The 15,392-nt window shown below is 39.0% G+C and overlaps 1 protein-coding gene across 2 annotated transcripts in view; it reads left to right on the top strand.

Annotated features, from left to right (window-relative positions):
• Window positions 1-8,924, top strand: part of CCNT1 (cyclin T1) — a 28,967-nt gene extending 20,043 nt beyond the window's left edge. Inside the window, exon 8 of one of the 2 annotated variants that reach the window (XR_007154219.1) lies at window positions 6,971-7,109. Coding sequence is in view for 1 of the 2 variants with exons in the window: in XM_047868398.1 (XP_047724354.1) it covers window positions 6,971-8,377 (1,407 nt within the window). In the remaining variant the exon portion in view is untranslated. Of the gene's footprint in view, window positions 1-6,970 lie in introns of both variants that reach the window. The other variant, XM_047868398.1, reaches the window with a different exon arrangement.
• Window positions 8,925-15,392: the final 6,468 nt, after the last annotated feature.

The raw sequence follows: 15,392 nt of genomic DNA, 5'->3' as shown, positions 1-15,392 counted from the left end.
TTTATGATTTGACTACTGTAAGTACCTCATAGAAGTGGAATCATACAGTATTTATCTTTTTTTTAATGTTTATTTCTGAGAGAGAGAGAGAGAGAGAGAGAGAGAGAGAGAGAAAATGAGTGGGGGAGGGGCAGAAAGAGAGAGGGAGACACAGAATCTGAAGCAGGCTCCAGGTTCCAAGCTGTCAGCACAGGCCCTGATGCGGGGCTCGAACTCACAAACCGTGAGACCATGACCTGAGCTGAAGTCAGTCGCTCAACTGACTGAGCCACCCAGGCACCCACAGTATTTATCTTTTTGTGGCTTATTTCATTTAGCATAATGTTCTCAAGGCTCATCCATGTTGTAGCTTACTGAGTTTTGTTTCTTTTAAAAGGCTGAGTTATATTCCATTGTGTGTATGTACCACATTTTCCTTAACTATTCATCTGTTGACGGACACTTTGGTGGCTTCCATATTTTAGCTATTGTAAATAATGCTGCTGTGAACATGTACAAGTATTTCTTCAAGACTTTGCTTTTGATTCTTTTGGTTATGTACCCAGAAGTGGAATTGCTGTTTTTAATTTTAATTTTTTGAAGTGATTCTTAAATTTTTTTAATTAGAAAAAAAAAAAAAAATTTTGAAGTTCAGATTGTTCTTTTTGTTATCTGTGCCATTGATGTTATATCCAGGAAGTTGCCAAATCCACTGTTGTGAAGCTTTTGTTCTGTGTTTTCTTCTAAGAGTTTTAAGTTCTGTATCCATTTTTGAGTTAATTTTGTATGTAGTATTAGGCAAGGGTACAGTTTCATTTTTTTGCATGTGGATATCTAGTATTCCTAGCACTGTTTATTGAAATGACTATCCTGTAGCCCCTGGATGGCTCAGTTGGTTAAGAGTCTGACTTTGGCTCAGGTCATGATCTCGTGATTCGTGGGTTTGAGCCCTGCATTGGGCTCTGCTGACAGGTCAGAGCCTGGAGCCTGCTTTGGATTCTGTCCCTCTCTGTCCCTCCCCTGCTCATGCTCTGTCTCTCTCTCAAAATAAACATTAAAAAAAAAAAGAAAAGACTATCCTTTTGCCGTTAAATGGTCTTGGCACCTTTGGCAGAAATCATTTGGCCATATATTGCATGGATTTATTTCTGGGCTTTCTATTCTGTTCATTTGTCTGTATGTCTCTTTATGCCAGTACCACAATGTATTACTGTACAGTGATTACTGTAGCTTTGTAGTAAGTTTTGAAATCAGGAAGTGTGAATTCTCCAGTTTTGTTACTCATTTTCAAATTGTTTTAGCTATTTGGGGTCTTTAGAGATCCCATATGAATTTTAGGGTAGCCTTTTCTATTTTGCCAAAAAACATTGGGATTTTGGTGGGGATTGCATTGAATTTGTAAATTACTTAGAGTAATAATATTCACATTTTAACAATATTAAATCTTTGAATCTAGAACATGGGATGAGTTTTCATTTATGTCTTAATTTCTTTCAACAGTGTTTTGCAGTTTTAATTGTACAAGTTTTTCACTTCCTTGGTTATGTTAGTCATTCGGTTTTTTTTTTTTTTTTGATGCTATTGTAAATAGAATTATTTCATTATTTCCTTTACAGATTCTTCATGTACAGAAATGCAACTGAATTTTATGTGTTGACTTTGTATCCTGCTATTTTGCTGAATTCATTTATTTTGTGTGTGTGTGTTTTCTATGCAAGATTATATCATCTGCAAACAGATAATTTTACTTTTTTGCCAATTTGAATACTCCTTTTTCTTGCCTAGTTATTTTATTTTATTTTTTTAATTTGAGCGTGAGAGAGAAAGTGTGAGTGTATGTGAGCAGGGGAGAGGGGCAGAGGGAGAGAGAGAGAATCTTAAGCAGGTTCCACACTCAGTGCTGAGCCTGATGCAGGTGTGGATCCCATGACACTGGAATCATGACCTGAACTGAAATCAAGAGTCACATGCTCAACGCACTGAGCCACCCATGCACTTCTTGCCTAGTTGTTATGATGAGAACTTCTAGTACTTTGTTGAATAGGAGTGGGCATCCTTGCCTTTTTCTGTATCTTAGCCGAAGGCTTTCAGTTTTTCACTGTTGAATGTGATATTTGCTGTGTGTTTTTTGTATATGGCTTTTTTTTTTTGAGGTAGTTTCCTTCTAATCCTGTTTTGTTAGGTGTTTTTATCATGGAAGGGTATTGAATTTTGTCAGATGCTTTTTCTGTATCTAGACAATCATGTGGTTTTTTCCTTTATTGTGCTTATGTGATGTATCGCATGGTTGATTTTTGTATGTTGAACCATTCATGCATTTCAGAAATGAATCCCTTTGGTCGTAGTGTATAATCCTTTTAATATGCTGCTAATAAATTCTGTTTGTTAGGTTTTTTTTTTAATGTTTATTTTTGAGAGACAGAGAGAGAGAGAGAGAGACAGAGTGTGAGTGGGGGAGGGGCAGAGAGAGACAGAAAGACACAGAATCTGAAGAGGCTCTAGGCTCTGAGCTGTCAGCACAGAGCCAGATGCAGGGCTCAAACTCACAAGCCGTGAGATCATGACCTGAGCTGAAGTCGGACACTTAACCGACTGAGCCACTCAGGCGCCCCGAGTTTGTTAGTATTTTGTTGAGAATTATTACATCAATGTTCATAAGGGATATTAGTCTATAATTTTCTTTCTTTCTTTTTAATGTTTATTTACTTTTGTGAGAGAGAGAGTGGGGAAGGGTCAGAGAGAGACAGAGATACAGAATCTGAAGCAGGCTCCAGGTTCTGAGCTGTCAGCACAGAGCCCAACACGGGGCTCAAACTCATGAACCGTGAGATCATGACCTGAGCCAAAGTCAGACGCTTAACTGACTGAGCCACCTAGGCGCTCTAGTTTTCTTGTAGTGTCTTTGTCTGGCTTTGATATCACGGTAATGCTGGCCTTATAGAATGAGTTGAGAGGTGTTCCTTCCTCTTCAAATTTTTGGGAAAATTTAAAAAAGATTGGTGTTACTCTAAACGTTTTGTTAAGATTCACTAGCGAAGCCATCAGGTCCAGGGCTGTTCTTTGTTGGGAGTTTTTTTTTTTTTAATTGATTCAGTCTCCTGACTAGACAGATCTGTTCAGATTTTCTACACTTTATGGTTTATTCTTGGTAGGTTTTGTGTTTCCAGAAATTTGTCCATTTCATCTAGATTATCTAATTTGTTGGCATATGATTGTTCAAAGTACTCTTATAATCCTTTTTATTTCTGATTTTAGTGGTTTGAGTCTTCTGTTTTTTTCTCAGACCATTTAGCTAAATAAAGGTTTAACTTTTTTGATCTTCTCAAAGAGCCAACTTCTAGTTTTATTAATTTTTCTCTATTGTGTTTTCTGTTTTGTTTATCTCTGCTCTAATCTTTGGTATTTCCTTTCTTCTTGCTTTGGCTTTAGTTTGTTCTTTTTTCTAGTTGCTCAAGTTATAAGGTTAGTTTGTTAATTTGAGATCTTTATTGTTTTTTAAATGTCAGTGCTCATAGCTATAAATTTCTCCTTTAGCACTGCTTTTGCTACATCCCATAAATTTAAAAACTATTTTTTTAATGTTTTATTTTATTTTTGAGAGGGAGAGACAGAGTGCGATTAGGGGAGGGGCAGAGAGAGGGAGACACAGAATCGAAAGTAGGCTCCAGGCTCCGAGCGGTAGGCATGGAGCCCAGTGTGGGGCCTGAATTCACGAGCCATGAGATCATGATCTTAAGTCAGACGCTTAACCAACTGAGCCACCCGGGTGCCCCCATCCCATAACTTTTGATAGTTGTGTTTTTGTTTTCATTCATCTCTAAGTATTTTCCAGTTTCCCCTTTGATTTCTTCTTTGATCCATTGGTTGTTTAAAAGTGCTGTTTAGAGGCGCCTGGGTGGCACAGGCAGTTAAGCATCTGACTCTGGGTTTTGGCTCAGGTCATGATCTCACGGTTTGTGGGTTTGAGCCCCCCATTGGGCTACGTGCTGGCAGGGCGGAGCCTGCTTGGGATTCTCTGTTTCCCTCTCTCTTTGCCCCTCCCCTGCTTGAGCTCTCTTTTTCTCTCTTAAATAAATAAATAAATAAATAAATAAATAAATAAATAAATAAATAAATAAAATATTTTTAAGAAGTGCTGTTTAATTTCCACAATTTTGTGAATTTTCCAGTTTTCCTTTTGTTACTGATTTCTAACTTTATCCTGTTGTGGTCAAAAAAGTTAATTTGTATGGTATCTGTCTTTTAAAAATCTATTGAGACTTAATTTGTGGCCTCACATATGGTCTATCCTGGTAATTGCCCTATGTGTACTTGAGAAGAATGTTTATAGTGTTGTTGGGTAGAGTGTTTGTTCATATATGTCTGTTAGAGCTAGTTGGTTTATTTTTTAAGTTCTCTGTTTATCTTTTGTTGGCTTGTTCTGTCCATTGTTCTGGGTACGTATTGAAGTCTGCACCTATTAGTATAAAACTGTCTTATTTCTTCCTTCAATTCTGTAGGTTTTGCTTCCTGTATTTTGATGGTCTTTTATTGGGTGTGTAAATGTTTATAATAGTTATAGTTGTTGTATTGAGCCTATTATTAACATATGCTCTTTTCTCTTGAAACCTTTTTTATTTTTTTTTTGAAAACTTTTTTGGTTTTAAAGTGTATTTGTTTTATATTAGTGTAGCCACCCTTGTGGGGTGCCTGGGTAGCTCAGTTAGTTAAGTGTCCTACTCTCATTTCTGGCTCAGGTCATGATATCACGGTTTGTGAGTTCGAGCTCTGTGTTGGGCTCCAAGCTGGTAGTATGGAGCCTGCTTGGGATTCTCTGTTTGCTCCTCCCCCACTCACACACCCATGCAGTCTCTCTCTCTCTTTCTCTAAATAAATAAATAAACTTAAAGTTAGAACGTAAAAAAAAAAAAAAAAGTATACCACTAGCCACCCTTGCTGTCTCTTGGGTACTGTTTGCATGGTGTATTTTTTTCCCTCCTCCTATTTTCAAGTTTGGGTCTTAGGATCTCAGTTGCTTGTAGAGAGCGTATATATAGTTGGACATATGCTTTTATGCATTTTGACAAAAATTTAATCTATTTACACTTAAAAGTAATTATAAATGATATCATTATGCTTATGCTATTTGTTTTCTATATGCCTTATAGTTTTTTGTCCCTCATTTCTTACATTACTGTCTTCTTTTAGGTGATTTTTCCATAGTGAAAATTTTAAATTCTTTTGTCATTTCCTTTTGTGTGTATTTTATGGCTATTTTCTTTGTGGTTCTCATGAGGATTACATTTAACATCATAAAGTTATACTAATTTGAATTTATATTGGTTTAACTTCAGTAACATACATACAAAACTCCTCCTTTTAGCTGTGTCCCCACATCTTTTGATTGTTGGCTGTCACAAAGTTGTATCTTTAAACATTGCATGCCCCCAGAACATAAACTAATAATCCTTTTAGATGCATTAGGCTCTTAATTTATATAGAAATTAAGATTTGAATTACAAACCAAAGTTACAGTAATAACTAGCTTTTACACTAATAATTGTGTTTTTTCCCTTAAAATGTATTAAGTCTCTTAAATCTTGGAGGAAACAAAGGCACAGTTATAGACTTTTTTTTTTTGAATTTTTTACAATGTTACTTATTTTGAGAGAGAGAGAGTGAGCCCCCTTCATGGGGCTCAAACTCATGAACCGTGAGATCATGACCTGAGCTGAAATTAAGAGTCGGGAGCTCAACCAACTGAGCCACCCAGACTCCCCTAAGGGAGTTATTTTAAAGTCTTTGTGTAGTAGATCTGCCATCAGGTCTTTTCCAGGGGCATTTTTTGTTGATTTATTTTTTTTCCTTATGGGCCATACTTTCCTGTTTCTTTAAATGCTTTGTGATTTTTTTGTTGAATGCTGGCCATTTGAATCTAATAATGTGGTAACTCTAGAATCAGATTCCCAGGGTTTTCTGTTTTTGTTATTGTTTTTGGATGTGGAGTGGATTTGATTTTGTATGGTGTCACTGATGATCAGCCTGAGGTGTAAACTTAAGGTATTCTCACTTCTTTTCTGATCCTTTCCCTGGGAATGTGTGGTCCAAGTTTTCTAATGTCCTGATCTTTAATGTCTGGCTCCCCAAAGGGGAATAAAGCAAAAAATGAAGAGGAGAAAGGATGCAGGTGCTTCAGATCCCCTGGAAGTTACTTTAGCCAGAGGGGGAGGAGCTTGCAACAGTGGAGGGAGGCACAACAACAGTGGCTGCCTGCCTCTTGGTCTGTACCTCTGTGGTCAGAAGCTGCAATCAGGGGTCAAAGCACAGAGCTTGATATTTGTAGGATAGTCTTTTGCTGGTACTGGCTTCCCCAAAGTGTGTGCAGGCTATTCCAGGAGCAGGTGCACAACTGCCTTCATTGTGGCTGGGGTAGGAGATGGGTAGTTGCTGATGTGCTGAGAGATGAAACTGATATAAGTTAACCTCAATTTACTGTCCAAGGCTTGCCCCAAAAGTTGCAAGCCTTCAATGGACTCCAGAATAGTTACATCAGACAGATTCTGCCAGTCCAATTGTTTTCTAGGTAGGGAGACAGATTCCTGGTGCTTTCTACTCTTGACATTTTCCCAGAATCCTCCTTTTTTTTTTTTTTTATGGCTAAGCATAATTTCATTGTATGTAAGTACCACATTTTGCTTATCCATTCACCTATCGATGGATGGACACTTGGGCTGCTTCCCTATCTTGGCAGTTGTGAATAGTGCTGCAGTGAACATGGGAGTAAAGAGATCTCTTTGAGATCTGTTTGTATGACTCTTGATTGAAAGTTTTTAAAATCTGACTTCTAGTGGTTATAATTATTGATCTCAGAGTAGCCAACTGCCTGTGCAGTATCTGAAACTTCCAGTGTTGCAGCAAGCACAGTCTTCTTATTTTAGCTTGTGCTTATTTGTTTTTGTTTTCCATTTTGTAAATTTCCTGAAGTGAAGAGATGTCATCTGCTTCATTCTAGGCATGCCAGGCTGCCAAGAAAACAAAAGCAGATGATCGAGGAACAGATGAAAACACTTCGGAGCAGACAATTCTCAATATGATTTCCCAGAGCTCTTCAGACACAACTATCGCAGGTTTAATGAGCATGTCAACTTCTTCTACCACAAGTTCAGTGCCTTCCCTTCCAGCCACTGAAGAGTCATCCAGCAACTTAAGCAATGTGGAGATGTTGCAGGGCGAACGTTGGCTGTCCTCCCAACCCCCTTTTAAACTGGAACCTGCTCAGGGTCATCGGACTAGTGAGAATTTAGCACTTATAGGAGTTGATCATTCTTTGCAACAGGATGGTTCGAATACATTTATTTCCCAGAAGCAAAATAGTAAGAGTGTGCCATCAGCTAAAGTGTCTCTGAAAGAATACCGTGCAAAGCATGCAGAAGAGTTGGCTGCCCAAAAGAGGCAATTAGAGAACATGGAGGCCAATGTGAAGTCACAGTATGCATATGCTGCCCAGAATCTCCTGTCACACCATGATAGCCATTCTTCGGTCATTCTGAAAATGCCCGTAGAGGGCTCAGAAAACCCTGAGCGGCCTTTTCTGGAAAAAGCTGACAAAGCAGCTCTCAAAATGAGAATCCCAGTGGCAAGTGGAGATAAAGCTGCCTCTTCAAAACCAGAGGAGATAAAAATGCGCATTAAAGTCCATGCTGCAGCTGACAAGCACAATTCTGTAGAGGACAGTGTCACAAAGAGCCGAGAGCACAAAGAAAAGCACAAGACCCACCCATCTAATCATCATCATCATCATAATCACCACTCACACAAGCACTCTCACTCACAGCTTCCAGCTGGTACTGGGAACAAACGTCCAGGTGATCCAAAACATAGTAGCCAGACAAGCACCTTAGCACACAAACCCTATAGCTTGTCTAGTTCTTTCTCCTCTTCCAGTTCTACTCGTAAAAGGGGCCCCTCTGAAGAGACTGGAGGGGCAGTGTTTGATCATCCAGCCAAGATTGCCAAGAGTACTAAATCCTCTTCCATAAATTTCCCCTTCCCTCCTCTTCCTACAATGGCCCAGTTGCCTGGGCATAGCTCAGACACAAGTGGCCTTCCCTTTACACAGCCTAGCTGTAAAACTCGAGTTCCTCATATGAAACTGGACAAAGGGCCCACTGGGGCCAATGGTCACAACACAACCCAGACAATAGACTATCAAGATACTGTGAATATGCTTCACTCCCTTCTCAGTGCCCAAGGTGTGCAGCCCACTCAGCCCCCTGCATTTGAATTTGTTCATTCTTATGGTGAATATCTGAATCCACGGGGTGGTGGAATGTCCTCCAGGTCTGGCAATACAGACAAACCCCGGCTCCCACCTTTACCATCAGAACCTCCTCCACCACTTCCACCCCTTCCTAAGTAAAGAAAAAGAAGAGGAGAAAAAAAACTTCCATAAAAACAACTTTTTTTTTTTTTTAACTACTGATTCTGGACTAAGGAAATTACTTCCCTCATGAAATACGTCACCCTTCTTGGACTAGGGAATAAATGAATATTGACATGCAGGTGGGAGGGTGGTAGAGGGGCTTGGTTGTTATAGCTACTGCCTCAGAAATTTAACTATTTTATTATAGTTTTTACTGGTATTAGAGAGGTGAGAATGTGTTAAGCTGTGAAGGATTAAGAGTACTTTCTCTGTTCTTGGCCTCTCCACCTCCTAATTAGATCGATTAGAGTTGATGTCTTCCCTCTTCTTGCCAGGACTGAAATATGGAGGGTTGGTTTTATCAAACAGTTGTGGATCCTTTTGGTGTTTAATATTATCAGAAGAGAGGAAGTATTTAAACGTCAAAATCTTTTAAGAGACTTTTAAAAATAATTTAAAGAAAGTAAGTTATCTGTTTAGTTTTTTTTATATCATTGGGGAGGGGATAGGGATTTTGCTGTGTGTATGAGATACATAGCAATGACTCCTGGGGGGTGGGATTGGAGGGTGGGGGGGGGTGTAGGGGGGATGGGAGGGTAGGCTTTGGCCTTGAGTTCTGATAGGCTCCGGCCACTTGAAGTGTTGACACCTTTAAGTGTGTATGTAAGTGTGGGTATGTGCGTTTTTAAGTATGTGTGTTTAAAAATCATGTTTTATCTTTCCCTCCCTGTCCCTCACCATTTTCACTTCCCAACAGTCTACTAGAGAGAACACGGTGTGGCCTTTAGAACATAAAGGAAGGAAGAGGCATGTGTTTAACATGGTATTTTCCCATTTCTTTATGTTGTAATTGACTGGTAGCCTTCTAAATTCTAGTTTGGGCAAGTGTAGCCGGTGGCCTGACTCTGGACTCCATTATAAAAACTTTTACCCCCTTTTTCCTTTTGATGCAGAACAAAGGTGGGGTTGCGGAAGAAGGATTGGAGAGCAAGGCTGGCTTCTGCCCTACAGAATTGGGTGTGTCTTTTTTTCAAGTTGGGCTTTGGGAAAGTGTTCAAGTGAGAGCAGTCTCAGGGTCTTTGAAGGGAAGGGGGATGTGCCGTATATCCTGCCTATGAAAGCCCAGACCATATATGAGAATAGTTCTGGGAGAAGCCATGGAGCTAGAGGATACTGAAAACAATGAAATTGTGATTGGGTATTTTTAGGATATTGTGTTTTAAATTACATTATGAATGTAAGACTTGCTTTTTATCTGTATATCTAAAGGGAAACAGCTGCATCCTTAATTTTTGCAAACCTATATGACTTCAGAGATTAGAGCTTGTGAATTTAACAGTACTGGTGTCATGAGGGCGAGCAAGCCTAGCCCACAGGTACAGATCGTTCATCTTTGGTGGCTTTAGCTTCTAGGCAGAGGTTTTTCAGGTTTCTAAGAATTTAAAAAAAAAATGGATTAGGAGTCCTATTCTTATGGGTGTTTGACTATCCCAGATTTCAGGATTAGTGGTATTCAGGATCCTAGCACTCAGCACTTTTGCTGAGGAAAAAAATTTTTCAAGGGGCTAGAAAGCATTCTAAGCCAAGTTGTGCAACTGAAAATGCCACCAAGCCACAGATTATTTGATGTGATAGTCTTTGGTCTTCATGGTATTTCTTGCTATGGAAAAGATGATGCAATTTGAATTTGTCTTCTTGTTTTTAACGCAGCTTCCTTTACCAAATATTCTTTATAGAGAAATTGAATATTTTTCATTGGAAGTCATAGGGAGACAGGAGTTGTACATGTGCTGCTGCTTGCCAGGAACAGATTGGGGAGAAAACCGAGGCAATTGGAATTGTTGATGCACTGGCCTAATGTAGGAAGGAATTTGTACAGTAAACTTTAAGGTGAATTAGTGTCCTGTATCTCTGCATATTTGAACTGTCTAGAGTGCCTGCCATTGCTGTGTAAAATGAGCTCTCTGCTGATCTATAAACCAGTAATACTTTTTGACTTGGAATGTTACTTCGTTTTTACAGATGGCATTTTCCTCTTTCTCCTTGATATTTTCTGTGTTGTGCTATGTAATTGGTAGATTTATGATGTGCTTACTAAATCTAGGCTATTTGTTTAGATTTTGTTTGGTGGAGTCTGCTCTCCTTCCTGACCTTCCCAAAAGTTTATTTAGTTTGGATTTGTGTCTTGGTGGAATTGATCACTGATTTGATTATGAAAATACCTTTTACAGTGTTCAGTTTTTCTCATCAAATGCCACATATTTTCTAATCATATGCACTCCCTTCACCACAGAGGCATACATATCCGTTTGGCCTCCGAGCCGTTCTCCATGGCAGTCTGTAGTTAGTTCCTTAGACCTTTTGTCAGGAGTAAACTAGAAAAAGTGCTTTTTAGAGCCTGAGGGCTGCTTTCTGCTGTGTAGTCTGGCGTTTGCACTAGTAGATCATTGCTGATATAGGTCAGTTTAAAGACTTCTATATTACTGCCTCCTGATACTGTTTTAAGATACCTACAGTGTTTGCTTTTAGATCTGTCCATATGTCATGAATGTCCTATGTGCTCTGCATGAAGCTGCTGGATTTGGGTTAGCAGATGTGCCTGTCAGCTAGCATGCATATTGTTCAAATTAACATAGACTTAGGCTTCAAAGGGTAGTGTGGTTTCTAAACTCTGTGTTTTCTCTATGCTCACACCTTCAAAGGGTGAGAATGGGATTTATACATCCAAAGTTAGTCTAGTTAAACATGGGTTTTTTTTTCTCCTTTTAACCTAGACTATGAAAAGGATAAGTGGTGGTTAAGCAGGCCCGGAGCTTCAAGTTCTATAAATCTCATTACTAAAACCTTGCTTGACTCTCATGTTGGCAAAAACAAACACCTGTGGAATGTCCTTAGGGCTTTTAATCAGATACCTGTGTTGCTGTTGACTGAAGTGAAGCATTAATTTAAAGCTAAATTGGTCTTCTGCAATATCAGTTATGCTTTTTGGGTTTAGAAAATACGTAGGACTTAATCTAAGTTTCTCACTCATGAATCAATGTGTTTCAGTATCTGAGACTCTCAGTTTCTTCTTTTTTTTTTTTTTTTAAACGATTTTAGTATTTTGATTCAATATATCCTTTGTCATAGTTATGTATTATTGGCTTCACCAAGGTTGATAGAAAAAAAAATTAAAATCTCCAGTTGGAAACAGCAATGGATTAGGGTATAGAAATAAAATCATGGTAACATCAGTGCTTGATTTCCTTAAACTTTTGCTACCTAATTCCCCGTATTGAAAATGTATACCCCTCATACTATGCTTCTGGACAAAGGCAATTAGAGGGATCTTATCCCAGTATGGTAGGATTTTGTGTTTCCCACAGAAACACAGGGACTGTGGGAACTTGGGAACAAGTCACTTCTTTAAAAGGATTATTCTTTGTTGGTAAGTTCTTTTGATACTAATGGTAGGAAAAGGGATATTCTAGAACATCTTGAAGTTGGATACAAATGTTATTCTCTTGGGTTTAGGAGAATTTAAGCAGTCTATGCAACCCCTCACATGGTGAGAAATAAGCCCTCCGCAGTCCCACTAAGCTTTCAGTGACTTCAATACCTCCCCAGATTTCCCATGTTGCTGCTTTTTAACACCCAGCTTTTAACTGAGTTTTGCTCCTGATGGTTTAAGAAATGTTCATGTTCTATCAGAATATCAAGTTTTATTTTGTCGTTTTATTCCTCTGTGGGTGTGAGTTTGAAACAAGCATGGTACTGCAATCCTACCTGATAGAGTGGCCTGGAGTGAGAATTATTTTCTAAGTGGGAGACCCTTCCATTTTAATGTTTCTAAAGTTTTTAATATGAACTTGGCATTGGAAAAGGGAGGGAAAGAAAATGAATGTTTACTAAAAAGCAGTGTCTGCTCTTCCCCTTTGTGAGTGCATATTTATGGTTGAATTCAAAGAAGAGAAAGACTTGGGTTTTCCGTTGCCACGTTAAGCGTGGAGAGGGATGCTTGACAGCATGCTAATTGAAGCCAGAGCAAGTATGTCTCCATCAGGTTATCAGGAACTCTTCAGTCGAATGCTGCGGAACTGATTAGTGGTTGATCACATTGGAAATCGTAAGATGGAAGTGCTGTCTGGGTTAAGCACCCAAAGAAAAGAATGCGGCAGCCTAACTTAGTGTTAACCTAGGTTTCTGGATTTGAAACTGACCTTTCCTTATCCTGTTCCACACACCTGAAACTGTCCGTTTTCTTATCAGACCAAAGAGCAAAGAAGAAAAAAAAAGTAAAATACTTTACCAATCTGTGTCACTCAGGTACAATTTTGTGGTAATATTTTTGTCTGTTTTCTTTGTATTGCTCTTAAGAGTCCTTTCTCAGCATATATTCTGCTGTTGCCTCTGTCCTCCTTGGGGCACCTCAGTTCTGGATGCTACCCCTGGGATCTCTACTGTTGTTATGTGATTGATAGGATGTAAGTGACCATTACAGTAAGGGCTCTTTGTAAAAAAATTCAAAACATTTTTAAAAAATTTAAAAAAGGATGTTGTATACATTTTATAGTCTGGCTATCAGTTTGATATCTTGCTGTCAAGTATGTTTCTCAATATGTATTTATCCATCCCATCAATAAATGTTAATGATAAAACACTTATCTGATTGTTGTTTATGTGTCCTAAGTCTTCAAATTAGTCTTTAACTGTCAACTTATTGTTATGATTACAGTTTTTAGTTTTGGTAGTAGTATGTACTTTCTGACTACACAGGATCCTGTGTGAATTGAGTCCATTGGAAGGACCTAAGATCTGGTGGTCACAGTGAACCCGGTAGTATGGTAGTATGATGTAGTCAGAGGGGGAAAAAACCCTCACTCAATAAAGTATTTTTGGTGGTGCTTGGAAAAATTGATAGTGAATATTCTTTCTGGGACATGTAAAACCACACATATGTAAATTACACATTTAAAGGGAAAGGATTTTATGCTAAAATACTCCCAAATTATAACAAAGTTAGTGGAAGCTATAGTTTAAAAACTAAAAGGCGGGGCCTCCTGGGTGGCTCAGGCTGTTAAACATCGGACTCTTGATTTTGGCTCAGGTCATGATCTCACGGTTTGGGAGTTCAAGCCCCGACTTGGGCTCCACACTGACAGTGGAGAGCCTGTTTGGGACCCTCTCTCTGCCCTTCCCCCACTCACTCACACACACTCTCTCTCTCTCTCTCTCTCTCTCTCTCTCTCAAAAATAAGTAAACTCTACAAGGAAAAAAGATCAATTTAACAGAATGATGTACACTTCTGAAAAAAAAATCACTTGAGTTCTGGTCATCCTTCCATTTTCTAAAATAAGACAATTTAGGATTTTTGTTTGCTGTACCTCTCCTAAAACTTTTGTGGGAATTGCTGACATTTTAAGAATTCTGGTCTGGTTTGAATGGAAGAGAAGAGAAATAATGTAAGGATGGATGATACTACAAAATCATAAGTTTAGTGATTTCTCTTTGTTAGAGTTACTATCAACTGTCATCCTTGGGAATAGATGAGGTATAAATCAATATAAAGGTGGTGTGCAACTGGATCCCCATTCATAGGGCTTGTTAAACAAATTGATAGAATTAGGCTTCATCTTCTAATGTTTATGTGATGATGGTTTCCATGACACTTGATAGCTGAATAAGAATGGCTTGATCTCTATCCTTCATTGTTCTGAGGAAAGTTTGAAGCCCCTTCTGTGGATTGCATTTACTGTATAAGAGGCATGTGTTCACTGCAATCTGTAGCTCTGGGGCCTATTTCTGAACTCGTGGTTTATGTCACCTGTCCTATGCGTGCTACCTTTTTGCACCTTTTCTTCATTTCACATAACACAAAACCAACAGGTAATCAAAAAGCCACAGCGATAAAAGCAAGTTAAAATTGAATACTAGATCAACCTTTTCTGAAGAGTAGTTTCAGGCACTTTTCTACCTTACATTTATTCCTTCATTAGAAAATAGTACCTATCAGGGGTGCCTGGGTGGCTTAGTCGGTTAAGCATCTGACTTCGGCTCGGGTCATGATCTCACAGTTTGTGGGTTCGAGCCCCGCATTGGGCTCTGTGCTGACAGCTTAGAGCCTGGAGCCTGCTTCCAATTCTGTGTCTCTCTCTCTGCTCCTCCCCTGCTCATGCTGTCTCTCTCTCTCTCTCTCTCCTTCAAAAATAAATAAAACATTGAAAAAAAAAAAAAAGGAAATAGTACCTATCAAGTGCTGTGTACCGCTTACTGATGGGGATATGGCGGTAAACCACAAACATTCTTCCCTCACAGAACTTACAGATTGTAGTTGTAGGGGAAACAAATAAGTAAGTAGAACTTCGTATGTTAGATGACAAGGACTTTGGAGAATGTAAAGGGGAGAAGGAGGGATAGAGATGTTTTGTGTGTGTGTAGGTAAGGCTCTTGAAATTGGAAATAAGATGGCTAGGAAGGAAGGCCTCATGAAATTACAGTTCAGCAAAGATCTGGAAGAGGTGAGAACAAGCCATGAGAATAGTTGGGGTAAGAACTTTACAGGATCATTCCGGGAAACAAGTGCAAAGGTTCTGAAGTGAGAATACACTGGCATGTTTGAGAAATAGCAAGGAGGCCAGTGTAGCTAATATGGACATAAGTGAGGAACAGAGAGTAGTAGGATATGTGGTTAGAGAGGCAATGGAAAGCTAGATACTATAAGGCCTTGTAAGCCATTATATAGACAGTGAAATGCACCATCGAAACGCTTTGAGCTGACAAGTGACAAGATCTGGCTTAGGTTTTAAAGTGTTCATTTGGACTGCTGTATTTAAGATGGATTGCATGAGTCAAAGCTAAAGGGGCTTTCACAATAATTAAGGTAACAGATGAGAGTGGCTCGGACTAGGTAGTGAGAAATTACGTATCTTGAAGATGGAGCCATAGGATCTGCTGTAAGGTTGGAAGAGAAGTCAAGGATGATTCCCAGTGCTTGGCCTGACCAACTGGAAGAATGGAGTTGTCATACTGAGA

Source organism: Prionailurus viverrinus, chromosome B4 (assembly GCF_022837055.1).
Source record: "Prionailurus viverrinus isolate Anna chromosome B4, UM_Priviv_1.0, whole genome shotgun sequence".
Classification (NCBI taxonomy): Eukaryota; Metazoa; Chordata; class Mammalia; order Carnivora; family Felidae; genus Prionailurus; species Prionailurus viverrinus.
This window is presented reverse-complemented; position numbering and strand designations above follow the sequence as displayed.